We start from the raw sequence: 15,480 nt of genomic DNA, 5'->3' as shown, positions 1-15,480 counted from the left end.
ACAACAGCTGAGCCATCACAAAGCCTTTGTGCGCTGGGGAAAGGCTTTGTGATGGCTCAGTTGTTGTGGATCAATTAAAAAAAAACGAAACAATGGGGCCTTGAATAGCTTTTTGGATTATTAAAACTAAACAAACAAACATATGCTATCTGTGACAAACCTGGTCATTAGACCGTGATTAATTAGACTACAGTGTAATATCTGAATTCATATTCATACCACTGCATAACTATATTATAATCATCTCATCCGTTCTTGGATAGAGAACATTATCCGGTCACACAGTATGCACACAGTCAATCCTCCTCTGTATTAGAAATAATGTTTTCTCATTCCCTGTGTCTCATTCATTGACATTGTGGTAGAAATGCGTCCCTATGCCATTGTTTGCTGGTAGATACATCTATTTGACCTTTCTCCCCTATCGCACTGAAATATTTGATGGGCTAGTGTGTCTCTGTCTGTCTATGTGTGTGTGTGTGTGTGTGTGCGCGCCCGCGTGCACCCGCACGCATAACCCCTCCCTACCAAACACCACCTCCATGTGACAAGAGAGTTGTTCGGCCCCTTTCAATTCCCATAGATCGAATTACTGGCTCTGCTCACTCCGCAGCGCAGCCCCACTGCCTCTGCTCCAATCACGGGCAGCCTCGCGCTCCCCTGGTAGGCCTACTCACCAACCTACTCTCTCACATTTTGATAGATCACTCCGGAGCTATAAACGCGCATCAACACAACTCGATTTTTCCTTGCTATCCGAAGATGAGAGTGTCCATCGCGGTGCCCTCTGCATGCTTTACCTCCTAACTCGGGCTCTAGACCCGCAGCTGGGACGGGAGAGAGAGCAACCTCTCTTTTCTCTCATCATCACTCGCTTGGTGTTCCAAGGACACGGGGAGCGAGCCGACAGTCGACGACAATAATTGTACGGTATTTGTGTATCCTTTCTCATTTAAACAAACTTCCTCATCCTGTCTTTCACGCTGGGCACATATAGGGAAGGAGAGAAGAACAAGGCTCCGCATCGCTATTTCTACCGTGGAAATACATTTGGACGGGTTTTGTGCCCTGTCCGTATTTGGTGAACCCTGGATTTAGTGACCATGGAGACGGTGGAGAAGGAGTGCGGGGCGTTAGGTGGACTATTCCAGGCGATTGTCAATGATATGAAGGTAGGTCGGGCATCATTATTGCTCGTAACATGTATTTTCTATTATTTTCAGAAGTGGATGATTTGCCAGCATTTGTGATTGCTTGTTTTCACCCTCGAGGACATGGAACCGTTATTCTGTCACAGTGCGGCGACAGGCTACCTACCCAGCCAGCACCTACTTGATAGTGACATTCCCCAGCAAGGCTTGCGCATTTGTCGCGTCATTTCTTTGGAAATGTTGTTTTGACGTCTACTATAATTGAATCCAATTGCTCGATCACCACTGCATGTGCTTGGTGTGTGTCAGAGCGTTGGTTTACTCTGCAAAGATCAGGTTAAACCTAGTCATCATGTAGGCTATGAATCCATGTGTGTGTTAGGGTAAGCATGTGCATTCGGAACACGATATGGATTATAACCATATGGATAATTTATGACCGAAAAAATGTGGATGTATTCAGCAATTATTAACACAAAATAAATGTATGTTAATAAACTGTCAGATTTAACCATGCGATTTTCACATGCCCCGTGATTTGTTGCGCGCTGTAGATGAGGAACAGCTGTTATAGGCTGTGTGAGAAAGATAGCCGATGTTCTCCCTCTTGTAGAAAGCAGCACCATTGATTTTCTGCCAAGCTGATTTTTAAAGAGACCGTGTGAGCCAAGCATGAGAACCTCGACAGCCATCATGCGTCCAGCAGTGCACACCACTGTGTCTGTCTGAACGGCCCATGGTGTAGGCCTATCCTGCTGTATGGCCTTCTTCTCTGGGTAGTCTACTGGCGTCACATCAAGATGCTCTTAGAGCAGCGATGGTCCAGATGAGAAGACAGCGAGCTAGACTCCTAGCTACAACGACTGTGACTAACCAACAGATTATTTGGCATACTTAGTATGTGGACAGTCTTCCTCTTTGAACAGGAAATAATAGCGCTGACTTGGAACCAGTAACACGACTACCAGTAACACGAAGCTGCATCAAGGGTACGTCATCCGAGTCCCAGTCTCATGTGAATAATGTTGAAGTAAAGCTGGCGTTCTGAATGGTTATTATTCCTGCACGGACCATCTATCTGTGTGAACATCACAGGGTTTTGAAGGAGCTAGGGACACGTCAAACTGCAACCTCGGATGAACAACATCCTAAACTAAGAACCCGTGACACCCCCTCTCTCATGGTTACATCTCTCTCTCTCTCTCTCTCTCTCTCTCTCTCTCTCTCTCTCTCTCTCTCTCTCTCTCTCTCTCTCTCTCTCTCTCTCTCTCTGTCTCTCTCTCTCTCTCTCTGTCTCTCTCTGTCTCTCTCTGTCTCTCTCTCTCTCTCTCTCTCTCTCTCTCTCTCTCTCTCTCTCTCTCTCTCTCTCTCTCTCTCTCTCTCTCTCTCTCTCCCTGGACACACTCATCTCATTAATTATCTAAGACACATTTCTCATGGTCTTCATCTGATCTCTTACTCTATGGTGGAGGATAATAAAATATGGGTCAAACAGTAACTTCAGCATCATCCATGGTCACTTTGAGTCTCAGGTTGGCCATTGCAGTAGTCTTAAAAAAAATATATAAAAACAATTAACCTTTTATTTAACCAGACAAGTCAGTTAAGAACAAATTCTTATTTACAATGACGGCCTACCGGGGAACAGTGGGTTAACTGCCTTGTTCGGGGGCAGAATGAAAGATTTTTACCCTGTCAACTCGGCGATTCTATCCAGCAACCTTTCGGTTACTGGCCCAATGCTCTAACCACTAGGCTACCTGCCGCCCCAATAGTCTTCAGTGGGTGTCCCCACAGCAGAGTGAGATGCCACATGGTAGGATCTAAGCCATTGGCTGACTGCTGTGTTCTCATGTAACCCCAGACAACCTCATGTTGTCACTAATGACCCACCTCTCCAAGGACTGCTGTTGTTGGCAGAGGAGAGGAGAACACACACAGACATGGATGGAGACCCTGGGATGCCCTGTTGTTGGACAGAGATTGACATGCGAGGAGGGCCTCAGCTATTTGTGTCTTTATGGCTGGCTATGCTTAAGATGTTATTTACACTAGACATAGCAGTGTTTAGTGATGCTGTTACAGTAGTTAACAGTAAATTCAGTGCTGTCAGGCGATCTCTGAACATTGATTATCCTCTCCAGCTGATATGTGCCCCCATGACGGCTGAAGACAAAACATCTCTTCGCTGAGCAGTGAAAAGCAAAAATGTTGAATGATGCACTATAGACTTAACTCATTGAGGAATGCAATTCCTTGTCATGTGTGACAGGTCACGTTTACATACGCATGCAATTGATCCATGTCCTAGTAAAGTGTTTCAACTGGTGGATGTTTCCCCCTCCCTCTTTCCCTCACTATCCCATTGTTGCAGGGGGATTGATTCTCCCATAGGGCATGCACAGTCACTTCTCATGTGTGTCTCCTCTCCTAGAATCACTGGCTCGGTCGACCAGGCTTTCTCTTTGTTCACACTGCAGTAGACATGCCCAGTACAATAGCTGGCAACACAACTGCACTAAAGAGACAGTCGACTATATGTAGTCAGTCCACCTCTGAATTGTATGGTACAGTGCAATACAGCACAGTGCCATGATGAGCGAGGCTGGAGGCCTCTCTGAAATTGGCATACAGTACATGAGTCGGATGTTTCACTGAAAGGAATGTACATTACAACCACAATGACATGAAAGAGAACCCCGTCTCCCTCTCTGTTCTCCAGAGAGAGCCCCCCCCCCCCCCCCCCCCACCGTATGGTATAATGTGTAAGAGAGAATGTATGGGGGGGGGGGGGGTGTAATCCCCTTTTAAGGAGACACAGACGGGACTATATGTGTGTGTGTGACTTACATACACAGGAAGGGGGGTGGGCTGTCTGGCAGTGTAGGCTACATCCCTCAGGGCTATGTCTTGTTATTATGTGACGGAGCAAGGATGGAGGTGATTTGATTTGTAAGCACAGGAGGTCACATTCTTGGTCGCCTTTCTCTTGCATTTCAAAGATGATGGTACAAAAAATAAATGAAACACATGTTTTTTTCTTTGTATTGTCTTTTACCAGATCTAATGTGTCATTTTCTCCTACATTAATTTCACATTTCTACAAACTTCAAAGTGTTTATTTTCAAATGGTATCAAGAATATGCATATCCTTGCTTCAGGTCCTGAGCTACAGGCAGTTAGATTTGGGTATGTCATTTTAGGTGAAAATTGGGAAAAAAGGGTTGGATCCTTAAACAAACAGATGAATGTGGGATGAACCACAAAGCTTGTGCTTTCCAAAAGACATGCATAGTCTTGACAACCCCATACAGGCACTATGTGTGTGTGTGTTGTCTGGCTAACCTGGGGAGATCCCACAGCATTGCTCAGAGGGCGTGTTAACAGCTGCACTTGTGACCCATTTCCGGACACTGCCTTTGGGCCGAGAGGCAGATGACCAGAGAGGGCATCCATCCTCGTGACTAGTGTCCGTGCTCGCCCAAATGATCATACCTTTGTAGGGGCCATTGATGCCATGACGACGTGCAAGGCCCTGGGTCTCTAAATGAGCATGTGTTCTCTTGTCTCTCATTAGGCTCGTTAGAGATGAATCGACTGGTTTCAGATTGAGAAATCACATTGGGACAGTGCCAGTGGTTCTCAGTGCAGGCTTTGTCGGGCCTGTCAAACTCATCTCATCGCAGTCATTTCTTGACTGTAAAGCCACTCAGCGCATTGATAATCATGAACGGGGAAAGAAACTGTGCCAAATCAATATTTTTGCTCTGTAAAAAAAAAATCAGGCTACTGGAGGAACAAAATCCACTGTTCTCTCATCCAGAAGTATTTAGTATGGTTTTCCATTCATTAGACCCCTAGATTGTACTATGGGGCTTACTGAAAATGTTTGGTTTGGGTCCAGGCAAAAAGGAGGCTGATGCTTACCCATGTCCTTAAGGACACCCTGACCTCCAACAAGACACATCTGCATTCCCCCCTGTCTCTGCATGATGGGCAGCCGTCGGCGACCATCCCCACCAATGAGAGTGCTACAAAATGCTACCTGCTTTTCAATCACATGTATTTTAAAACCTGTTATGGCTGCAGGGCGAATATTGAAAAAACTGGAAAATATGTGCACATTTTCAAACGGCCTCCTAAGAAACTTTTTATTTTACAATATGCATATATTTACTACTGTTGGATAGATAACAGTCTATAGTTTCTAAAAAGGTTTGAATTGTTTCTCTAAGTCGAACAGAAATATTTTTACAGCCATTTTCCCAGCCGAATTGAGATTTCCAAAATGCGATGTGTCTCTTTAAGACCTTGTCTATAAAAGGCCATTAGACTTAGGACCGTAGAAACACGTCACACGCCTTCATCAGGCTGTAATGCGGAAGTGAGAATTGAAAGCTGTCGAATATCTCGTCCATGGACTGAATAACACACCTTCTTGTGAGACCTGCGCAGTTAAAAAAAAATTCCGGGCGCGAAGCATAATTTGGTCTCGGCTTCTGGAAGAAGGTCGATAACGGTGAATATGATCTCTGACTACGATATTATTTGATACATGTCACAAAATCATCCTAAAGTATGTTTTTTCAATATACTTTAATTATATTATTGCAATTTATTCTGGACTTTAGATGTGATACGACGGAAGAATTTTTTGAAGAAAGACAGAGTAGCGCCGCAATGCTATTGTGCTTGCTAACCAAAGAGGGAAATAGTTCGTTCTGGAACCCAACTAAAGACTCTACTGGACATTGGACCCCGTTACAACATTCTGATGGAATATCAACAAAGATAAGGAACCAATTTGGGATGCTTTTTCATATATCTGTCGAACTGTGCTGTGCTAACTGGGCTAACTGTGCTAGGCTAGCGCTTGACTTATGCTAGTGCTGCCTTATGCTAGCTTATGTTGTTAGCTAATATAACGATATATTGTGTTTTCGCTGTAAAACACTTCAAAAATCGGAAATGTTGGCTTTATTCACACGATATCTGTCTTTCATTAGCTATCCACCATATGTTTTTCTGAAATGTTTTATGAGGTGTAATTAGTAGCCGACGTTGGTGTATGTATTTTCTCTGGCTACTCCCGTCTGGATTCAGACTGTAGCTATGTGTTAGCATTTATGGTAGCATCAATGTAAAACTGATTTATAGCTAAAATATGCACTTTTTATGAACAAAACATAGATTTATTGTGTAACATGTTATATGACTGTCATCTGAGGTAGTTTTTTCTGGGTTCTTTAGGTTGGTTTTAGTTTATTTCGGTTGGCTTGTGCATGCTACTTGAATCATAATTCATACATCATAATCATATTCATACGTGTCTGTCCACTTTTGTATTTGGTGGTGAGCTAACATAAATATATGTGGTGTTTTCTCTGTAAAACATTAAAAAAATCGGACATGTTGGCTGGATTGACAAGATGTTTATCTTTCAAATGCTGTATTGGACTTGTTAATGTGTAAAAGTTAAATATTTTTAAAAAATAGATTTTGAATTTCGCGCCCTGCAGCTGTTGTCATTTTCGTTCCGATTTCGGGCTTGCAGCCCAAACAGGTTTTAATGCCACTATATACAGTATTTCAGAGTGGTGGCAGTCAGTCACACAGAGAACCTCCAGTGAAGACTCCCATTTCAATTAGGCTGAGTGGTGCAACCACAGCCACCGCACAAATACAACTGTGGAGACCTGGGACAACTAGACCAGGGATGGAGAGCGAGATAGTGAGTTAGAGAGCTAAGATGGATGACTAGAACAAATAAGGGAGATGATAGTAAGAAAGATTGAGAGAGCATATGAGAGAGAATGAAAGGCACAAAGTGAGAGAGACAGACAGATATATTGCGAGTGAGACAGGGATGGAGAGGGAGAGACAGACGTGGAGGAAGAAGCTGTGCCTCATTAAGTGATTTCTGTTATTCATTTCTGCAAGGCTTCAGGCTGCTGTGGTAAATGGTGAAGAGGGAGATTATTTCCCCTCTCCATCATTCATTCACACCAGTGAGTGAGATGTACTGCTTGGGTGGGGATATAAGATTGAACCAAACCTGCTACTTTTATCAAGCGCTTGGAAGGACTTGACACTACCTAGACACATTGAGCAGCCCAGGCCCCAGCCAGTCAGACACCTATAGGCATCAACCTCCACTGGTCATCTCTCTGGGTACCTTAACTCCCCTCTATCCTCATCCCCCTGTTTTTTTCATGGCTGAAGAAACAAAAAGGAACTAGAAATGATTGGGAGCATTGGGTCTTACCTTATCTGTTTGATGTCTGGGAAGTGTAAGGTCAAGTTCAGGAAAATTGAGCAAATGTTTTCACATATTTTAAAATTCTAAAGGCATCAAATGAGTCTATGATCAACCTTGTCCCATGGCAGAAAGGCAGGGCAGGATAGTTTCGTTTCTATTACTATGTTTAGCTTAGTAAGATCCTCTTCCTCATAAATTATGCAACACACAGTCTTTCTGTTTCATCTGACAACAACGTGCTGCCTGTATCCTAATGTCATTAGAGAGCAATGATTTACCAACATGATGTAAAAGTAACATAAGGTGTATAGTTGTGTATCTATCCTTGGATAATGTGTATCTGTAGAGAACCCGGAAGTCTGCTTAGTTGGTGTGGAGCAGCAACGGAGACTGAGTTGGTAGTATTGATGTGCAGGGGATGGAGAAGACTGGATCCAGAGATTATTTGTGACCGACCGGCTCGATTCGGGTCTTATGTATCAACATTTGAAATTGTGTTTTTTACATTGGATAAAAGTAGAGACTCAGAGCTAGAAAATTGTATATCATACACTACAGTTGAGGAACAATGGGAAAGGAATTCTGCTTTGAATGCTGACAAACTTGTAACCTCACTTTTGAGAAAATGGCCTTTGAATGTTTTGGTACACCTACTGGAGAGCTCTTCTTTGTCTACACTCATTCCAGCATCGTTCTTAAGCTATAGCCCCGCCCTTAAACTTGTCAGATTGTCCGTTTTGTAAATTCAGAGAGTTTTGCTCTCGGAGCGTTCAGAGCGCACACTGGACGCTCTGGCCGAGGAGTAGGGTTGATCTTAGCGTTCTGTCCTAACAACAGCAGTCAAGCTCCCAAGCTAACTGGCTAACGCTTCCTAGCTTGCTAGCTACTTCCAGACACAAATGAGAGAACAGCTCACTGACCATTTTACTCGCCCTAGCAGAGCTGGTTATCCAGAGCGTTGGTGACTGCAACTGTGCGGCTGGCAACAATTTAATTACGCTTTTTTGCCAACATTTTACTGACATCGGCCATATTCAACAGGTGTTGAGCGTTTGTAAATTCATCAGTTATTCTGCACTCTGGCACATTCAGACGAGAGTGCTCTGAAATCGGAGTAGATAGCCAGAGCGAATTTACCAGCTACGTCTATCAAGAGTTGTCGCAGTGACATCAACATTCTATTGAAATGGTTACTTGCATAGTGGAGTCGTTTGTTAAGATATGTAGCTAGCTATGTTCAAACGGCTCTCCTGCGAAGTAATGACGCGCGACATACGCCTATTTTCCTGAAACAAGTCACATATTTTGGCAATTCCACAGTAACGGAATTATGCTTTAACTCAGATTTTTCACTTTAAAATGTATGCCAAACAAAAACCACCGATTTCAAAGTTTACAGACCACACTCTATGCACAAGGACTACTTTGAACAATTTACACAGAACATTTCACAAAAACACATTTAGTGGAAGAACTGTGCAGAAGCAAAGTTCACCCTTAGTTTTTTTATGTAACCACGTTTTCCATAAACTCGGTTAAAAACCCAGTGCAATCAAAAATGTGAATTTACCTGTGTTTTATATACACTGCTCAAAAAAATAAAGGGAACACTTAAACAACACAATGTAACTCCAAGTCAATCACACTTCTGTGAAATCAAACTGTCCACTTAGGAAGCAACACTGATTGACAATAAATTTCACATGCTGTTGTGCAAATGGAATAGACAAAAAGTGGAAATTATAGGCAATTAGCAAGACACCCCCCCAATAAAGGACTGGTTCTGCAGGTGGTGACCATAGACCACTTCTCAGTTCCTATGCTTCCTGGCTGATGTTTTGGTCACTTTTGAATGCTGGCGGTGCTTTCACTCTAGTGGTAGCATGAGACGGAGTGTACAACCCACACAAGTGGCTCAGGTAGTGCAGCTCATCCAGGATGGCACATCAATGCGAGCTATGGCAAGAAGGTTTGCTGTGTCTGTCAGCGTAGTGTCCAGAGCATGGAGGCGCTACCAGGAGACAGGCCAGTACATCAGGAGACGTGGAGAAGGCGGTAGGAGGGCAACAACCCAGCAGCAGGACCGCTACCTCCGCCTTTGTGCAAGGAGGGGCACTGCCAGAGCCCTGCAAAATGACCTCCAGCAGGCCACAAATGTGCATCAGTAAAAACACTAGCTAATTTGTAGGTCTACCTTTACTTAAACTTTATTATCCTCCTCCTCATGTGGGAGAGAAATGAGAAAATATCTTGAAGATAAATGGGTTTTTGGTAACAAAATTACATGGCACAAGGTATTGTTTCTTAAACTTACAGAAGGTAAACAATTTCTCATGTCTAACACGAGTCACATAAGAACAGCTCACAGGCACTTTGAGATTCGTCACAGTATCTATCCTCAAGTAATGTTAAAGTTACTGAGAACTTGCTCCAATCCAGTGTTTGCTGTTCATATCAGTAGTGGAGACGTTATATTTTGTCCTGAAACTAGACATAACACTTAGTGCAATGGGGGCTACTGAGGGGAGGATGGCTCATAATAATGTCTAGAAAAGAGCTAATGGAATGGAATCCAAGTGTTTGATTTGTTTGAAACCGTTCCACTGATTCTGCTCCAGCCGTTACCACGAGCCCGTCCTCCCCAGTTAAGGTGCCACCAACCTCCTGTGACTTAGTGAACATTTCCATTCAATCAAACTTGTCATGCGCATTGCCTGCGTCCATCACTCCAGCTGAACACATTTGGCCTACTGATACAGTAAATCCCTTAGAGGAGTCTACTTTCCTGGATCTAAGTAGTAGGAGCTCCCCTGATCTGGAGATTATGCAACACGATGTAGTAGACTTTGTGGGTACGCACGTTTGTACGTGTAGCTCTGCTTCCAATTACTTCATTAAGCTTAGGTGTATGCATCTATTAACCCTTTGCCCTTGCCTGTCTGTGCCCTGTCCTTGTTCCGACAGCCTGTAAATGGGCTTCTTAATAAGCTAGGGGCCCACCGTTGGTTCCTTGTCTCATACAGTTGCTATAGAAGGAATGTATACAGTATCCTTTGGCGCACATCCAAAATGGGAGCTATAATTTTAGCGTAAAGAACTGAAATTGTGTGGATGTTTTATTTCTTTAAAATTCTGAATTGGCCCGATTTTTAAAGAGCTGAAATTGGGCTAATCCACTCTTGAATCTGTGGTTCATGTCATCCTCCAGAGAACAAAGGAACAAAGTGATGAAGCTGTGAGCTTTTCATTCAATCCAGTAAACATGTTTGGTTCGCTAAACAACAGAACAGAATTCTAGTCCACTGAGCACAGATATAAGCCAATGGACTGTAAACTCACTGGAGAGTTCCAGAGTCGAGCTAGCCCATCATGGAACCGATAACCTTAAACCTTTGAGGGGTTAGCGAGAGCTGGTGGAAGGGAGAGATGATGCGCTGCATGTCTAGGGGTAGTCGGGCACGAGATGTGTTACTATGGAGTTTTCTGTGTGCTGTCACTACTGTGAGGATGTCTTTATGTGCAGAAGAGGAAGCGGTGATGCAATAGCATGTTATCAGTAGCTGAGTGGCCTGTGAGGAGAACACCGCTCCAGACCTCCAGCTCCAGATTCTTATTTGACCCTGCTGGTCATTTATAAACATTTGAACATCTTGGCCATGTTCTGTTATAATCTCTACCCAGCACAGCCAGAAGAGGACTGGCCACCCCTCATAGCCTGGTTCCTCTCTAGGTTTCTTCCTAGGTTCTGGCCTTTCTAGGGAGTTTTTCCTAGCCACCGTGCTTCTACACCTGCATTGCTTGCTGTTTGGGGTTTTAGGCTGGGTTTCTGTGCAGTACTTTTTGACATCAGCTGATGTAAGAAGGGCTTTATAAATAAATGTGATTGATTGATTGACCTGCACTGTGGCAGCCAGTTATGTCATGCTTCTGTTTGAATGCCTTGACCTCCAGGGATGCAAACAGCAATCCATTGTCAATGCAATGTGGATCCTGAGTGGCACAGCGGTCTAAGGCACTGCATCGCAGTGCTAGAGGCATCACTACAGACCTGGGTTCGATCCCGGGCTGTGTCACAACCAGCCGTGACCGCGAGTCCCGTAGGGCGTCGCACAATTGGCCCAGCATCGTCGGGTTAGGTGAGGGTTTGGCAGGGGTAGGTCATCATTGTAAATAAGAATTTGTTCTTAACTGACTTGCCTAGAATAATTATTTTTAAATATTCCTTCCTTTTTCTTTGTCTTTACTCTGCATTATCAGTCTGCCTCTGGGTTGTTTTATTGTTTCTGATAATGCACCTTTTAATGGCTCTGTTCCACTTGGTTAAGCTAAAGGGGAAATAGCCTGCTCTCTTTACCTGGGAACAATCCAGGCGGATGGATGGATTGAGAGAGGTACTTATCTCATTGTTTGTGGGTCATGTTGCAAGTCGAGTAGGAGTGAGTGAGCGATTCATTGAGGAGGATGGGAAATAAAATATCCCCAGGCCTACAATGAACCTAATAAACAATCGTTACACAATCGGGCACCACCAGGATGCCCTCTATTGGATTAGAATTCCCTAATATGTTAATGAGGGATGGGCTGGTGTGGTTGCAATGGAGAGGAGGCGTCGCCCACTCCTTATCTCCCATTATCTCCCAAGGCCTCTCCTGATAGACGTCAGGCTTGCAACATTGCAAGATTAGAGCACTTCAAACACAGACGGGGACCGCAGGGAAATACTGCTCTGATTTCAGACCAAATTAACTGACATCAAACACCAGGAATGAGACGTCAGATCACAGGGCGAGACGCCCTCTGTCGCTCACTGTAGCCCCCGTGACATCCTTGCTCCTCCGCTCCGGTTGTGTCCTGTCCCTTAAACGCTACTCTTCATTCTCCCTCTCTCCCATTCCCTTTCCACCATATCCCCCTTTCCTTTTTCTCCGGTCTCTTTTGTCTTTTCCTCCCACGATCTCCTAGGTTCTTATCCCCTCTCCCCCTCTCTCTCCCTGCATGCTGGGGGTTTGGAGACGGCGGGGGGACTCGGGGTTACTTGCTTCTGGAGATCTCTAACCCCCAGCTGTGCTGTGGAGTGAGGCTTATTTCAGCCTTGGGCACACAGCCCTATGATCTGCTGCTCTCAAGGTCATAGCGTCTGATAACAAAGACAGAGAGCGGCACAGAGGGCTGGACACACACTCTGCCCTGCAGGTAGAAGAGATGTTATAGTCAACTTGTAACACCATGTACTTACAGGAGGTTGGTGGCACCATTGTGGAGGATGGGTTTGTCGTAATGGCCGGAGTGGAATGGTATCAAATACATCATACACATGGTTTCCATGTTCCAGGTGTTATTATGAGCCATCCTTCCTTCAGCAGCCTCCCCTGCATTTACTACTATTTACCTTGTGGATTTTTTGCTTGTGATAATGGGTATGAACAAAGAGAAAGGACACCTATATAGGGTTAAAAAGAAGAGAACTTAACAGTCATTTTGGAGGGTACAAATATAGTGTTTGATTTGCGTTGCCGTTCATTGCTTCCTTTGATATCTGCCGGTGCCAGGGGCTGGTGGAAACAGAGGATGTGTTGCCCAATCACAGACAGTGATGACTCAGACCAGGGAACATAGCAGACATTTTTGTCTGCCTGCCTGTTCACCGTGACATTATTTCACCCAGAATATTCTGCTCCTCATGGGAGGTGCAATGCTACACGTGAAGTGCTCATTTTATATTACGCTCTTTGAAAAAAGTGTACCAAAGGGGTTCTTCGGCTGTCCTCATAGGAGAACCCTTTTTTGGTTCCAGCTAGAATTTTGGTTCGAGGTAGACCCTTTTAACCAAAAAGGGTTCTTCAAAGGGTTCTCCTATGGGGACAGCTGAAGAACCCCTTTAGGTTCTAGGTAGCACCTTATTTTCTAGGAGTGTTGTGCGCAAACACAAGTCTAGAGCATGTGGTGTTGACTGGTGTTGTGAGTGAAAACACAAAGGTCAGACCTGTCAGATATCTGTACAGACAATGCACTAGTTGTATTGCATAATGTCCTAAAATATAGATTCTAACGTGTCCCTTTCTATTTATTTATTCCCAGTGTTCATACCCCGTGTGGGAGGACTTCAGTGCCAAGGCCACCAAACTGCACTCCCAGCTCCGGTAAGCCCCAGCCACTGTCCTGTGTGTACTAGAGCAGTGCCCATCAATGAGTATCCCAGCCAGTGCCATTGATAACAATGGAATCCCCCGCTGTCTGTTCAGAGGCGCCAGATCTGCTGACTATGTTTGTTTATGTTGAAATGGCTGTGGTTGTGAACTGGTGCCAATCATATGTCTGCTCTGTCCCGCTCTGCTCTGCTCTCAGGACCACAGTGCTGGCGGCAGTGGCCTTCCTGGATGCCTTTCAGAAGGTGGCGGACATGGCCACCAACACCAGAGGTACGTGAGCTTCCAGATGTGTGTGTGTGAGCGAGCTCGCTCTGAGGATACGGGAGTTGATATGTGTGTGTGTGTGTGTGTAGAGTAATGTACGTTTTGCATGTGTCTGTGAGTGTGGGGATGAGGGTATCCCAGGTGATTTGGGTTAATCTTTTGGAGGGCAGCCTTTCCAGAGAAGGATAGAGAGACCGATTTGATTAGGGGATCACTCCTCCTGTTGTTGTGTGGACAGATTGTTGTGCATCTAGTTAAAGATTCCACAGAATGAAGTGTGTGTGCCTGTGTGATCGTGTTCCTTTATGTGAGAGAATAACATCAGGTATACTTGGATACGAGTTAAGGGAACAGATCCTCATAAGTGACACTCCGTGCCGATAGGGATGTGATTTTTATTAACAGTCCCTTGATAAGATGTCACCAGCTTTAATACATTTGTTTACTGATTTAAAAAGGTGAGTTTGATACGGGGCCTAAAGTTACATTCTCTATGAACTTTGAAGAGGTTTCATCCCTGAATTAGCTGTGTTTAGGGAGCAGAGATGGAGATGAATGGAGCATCATCCCACCGGATAATGTGAGGCGCGGAGAACAAAGGCTTGGTTTATGGTACAAGAGAGAGAAGATGTGGCAAGCGGCTGGGCAGCAGGGTTCTTTTTGGCTGGGGGGCTCGGGGCAGTGTTAGGAGACTGCTGAGCTCCTTTCAGAAGACTTGGCATACGGAATACTGGGCCTTACTGGGTGTGGCTCTTGTACTGTATGTGTGTACAGTGTGTGTGTGTTTGTGTCCCTGTGTATGTGTGTGCATGTGTGTTTGCCCCCCTGCGTGTGCATTTGGGTGTGTTTGTGAGAGACCACACCAGGCGTTTGGCATTTTTAATGTGCTGACAGGGTTGGGTGCTTCCTGTCTGGCCTGTAAAAGCAGTGAGGGGCACATCCTACATCCTCCAGAGACCACAGGGGCCCACCTAGGGCAGGACAGACACACACCGCCGGGGACAGAGGGAGGAAGTACACTATAGTGTAGGAGAGGAGCTGTAGGAAAGGAGAGAGAGAGATGGGAGGCTCTTCAAGGACACAACAAGATGGAACAAGGTATTATGCCAGAGACGGGAGAGGAAGGAGATGGAAGACGATGTCCTTTTTTCTCTTCTCTTTTTGTTGTAGTAGAAGAGTGTGAGGATTCAGCAGTAATGTATAGAGTTTAGAACTCTCCAGTGCGTGCGTGTGTCTGTTATTCCTTTGTGGTCATGTCTGCATTGCTGGTCAGTTGTGGCCGTGACTGTGGCAGATGCTAACTGTGATTATTGGAGATTTGTGGTGGAGACCACTCACTCACTCACTCACTCACTCACTCATTCACTCACTCACTCACTCACTCACTCACTCACTCACTCACTCACTCACTCACTCAGCATCAGCAGACAGGCACATCTGTACAGTATGTTTATCTGCCGCGCGGTCCAACACGCTGCGGGTTCTCCCGGTGATGGAGATGTGTGGTAACCACAACATACAGTAGAGTAACCGTTCTCAATGCAGTGACTCTATACGAACGCACAATTATCCCTCTGACTGCCTCGTGTGTTCTGATAGGCCTTCCCCATGAATGAAACCAGTTCAATGGCGTCTCTCTTAAGTAATTGTCTCTTCT

General features: G+C 44.8%; 1 protein-coding gene across 7 annotated transcripts in view; it reads left to right on the top strand.

Moving 5' to 3' along the window:
* Positions 1 to 570: 570 nt before the first annotated feature.
* The window catches only part of LOC129834353 (protein MTSS 2-like), a 71,902-nt gene continuing 56,992 nt past the window's right edge, over positions 571 to 15,480 (top strand). For 2 of the 7 annotated variants that reach the window (XM_055899263.1, XM_055899261.1), the window contains exons 1-3: positions 571 to 1,172; positions 13,489 to 13,550; positions 13,756 to 13,829. In XM_055899263.1, the coding sequence (XP_055755238.1) occupies positions 1,104 to 1,172; positions 13,489 to 13,550; positions 13,756 to 13,829 (205 nt within the window). In that variant the 5' untranslated portion in view covers positions 571 to 1,103. The remainder of the gene's footprint in view (positions 1,173 to 13,488; positions 13,551 to 13,755; positions 13,830 to 15,480) is intronic. The other 5 variants (XM_055899264.1, XM_055899262.1, XM_055899266.1 and 2 more) reach the window with 4 other exon arrangements.

Source organism: Salvelinus fontinalis, chromosome 35 (genome assembly GCF_029448725.1).
Source record: "Salvelinus fontinalis isolate EN_2023a chromosome 35, ASM2944872v1, whole genome shotgun sequence".
Taxonomy (NCBI): Eukaryota; Metazoa; Chordata; class Actinopteri; order Salmoniformes; family Salmonidae; genus Salvelinus; species Salvelinus fontinalis.
The sequence above is the reverse complement of the archived record's forward strand: the minus strand, read 5'-3'. Positions and strand labels throughout refer to the sequence as shown.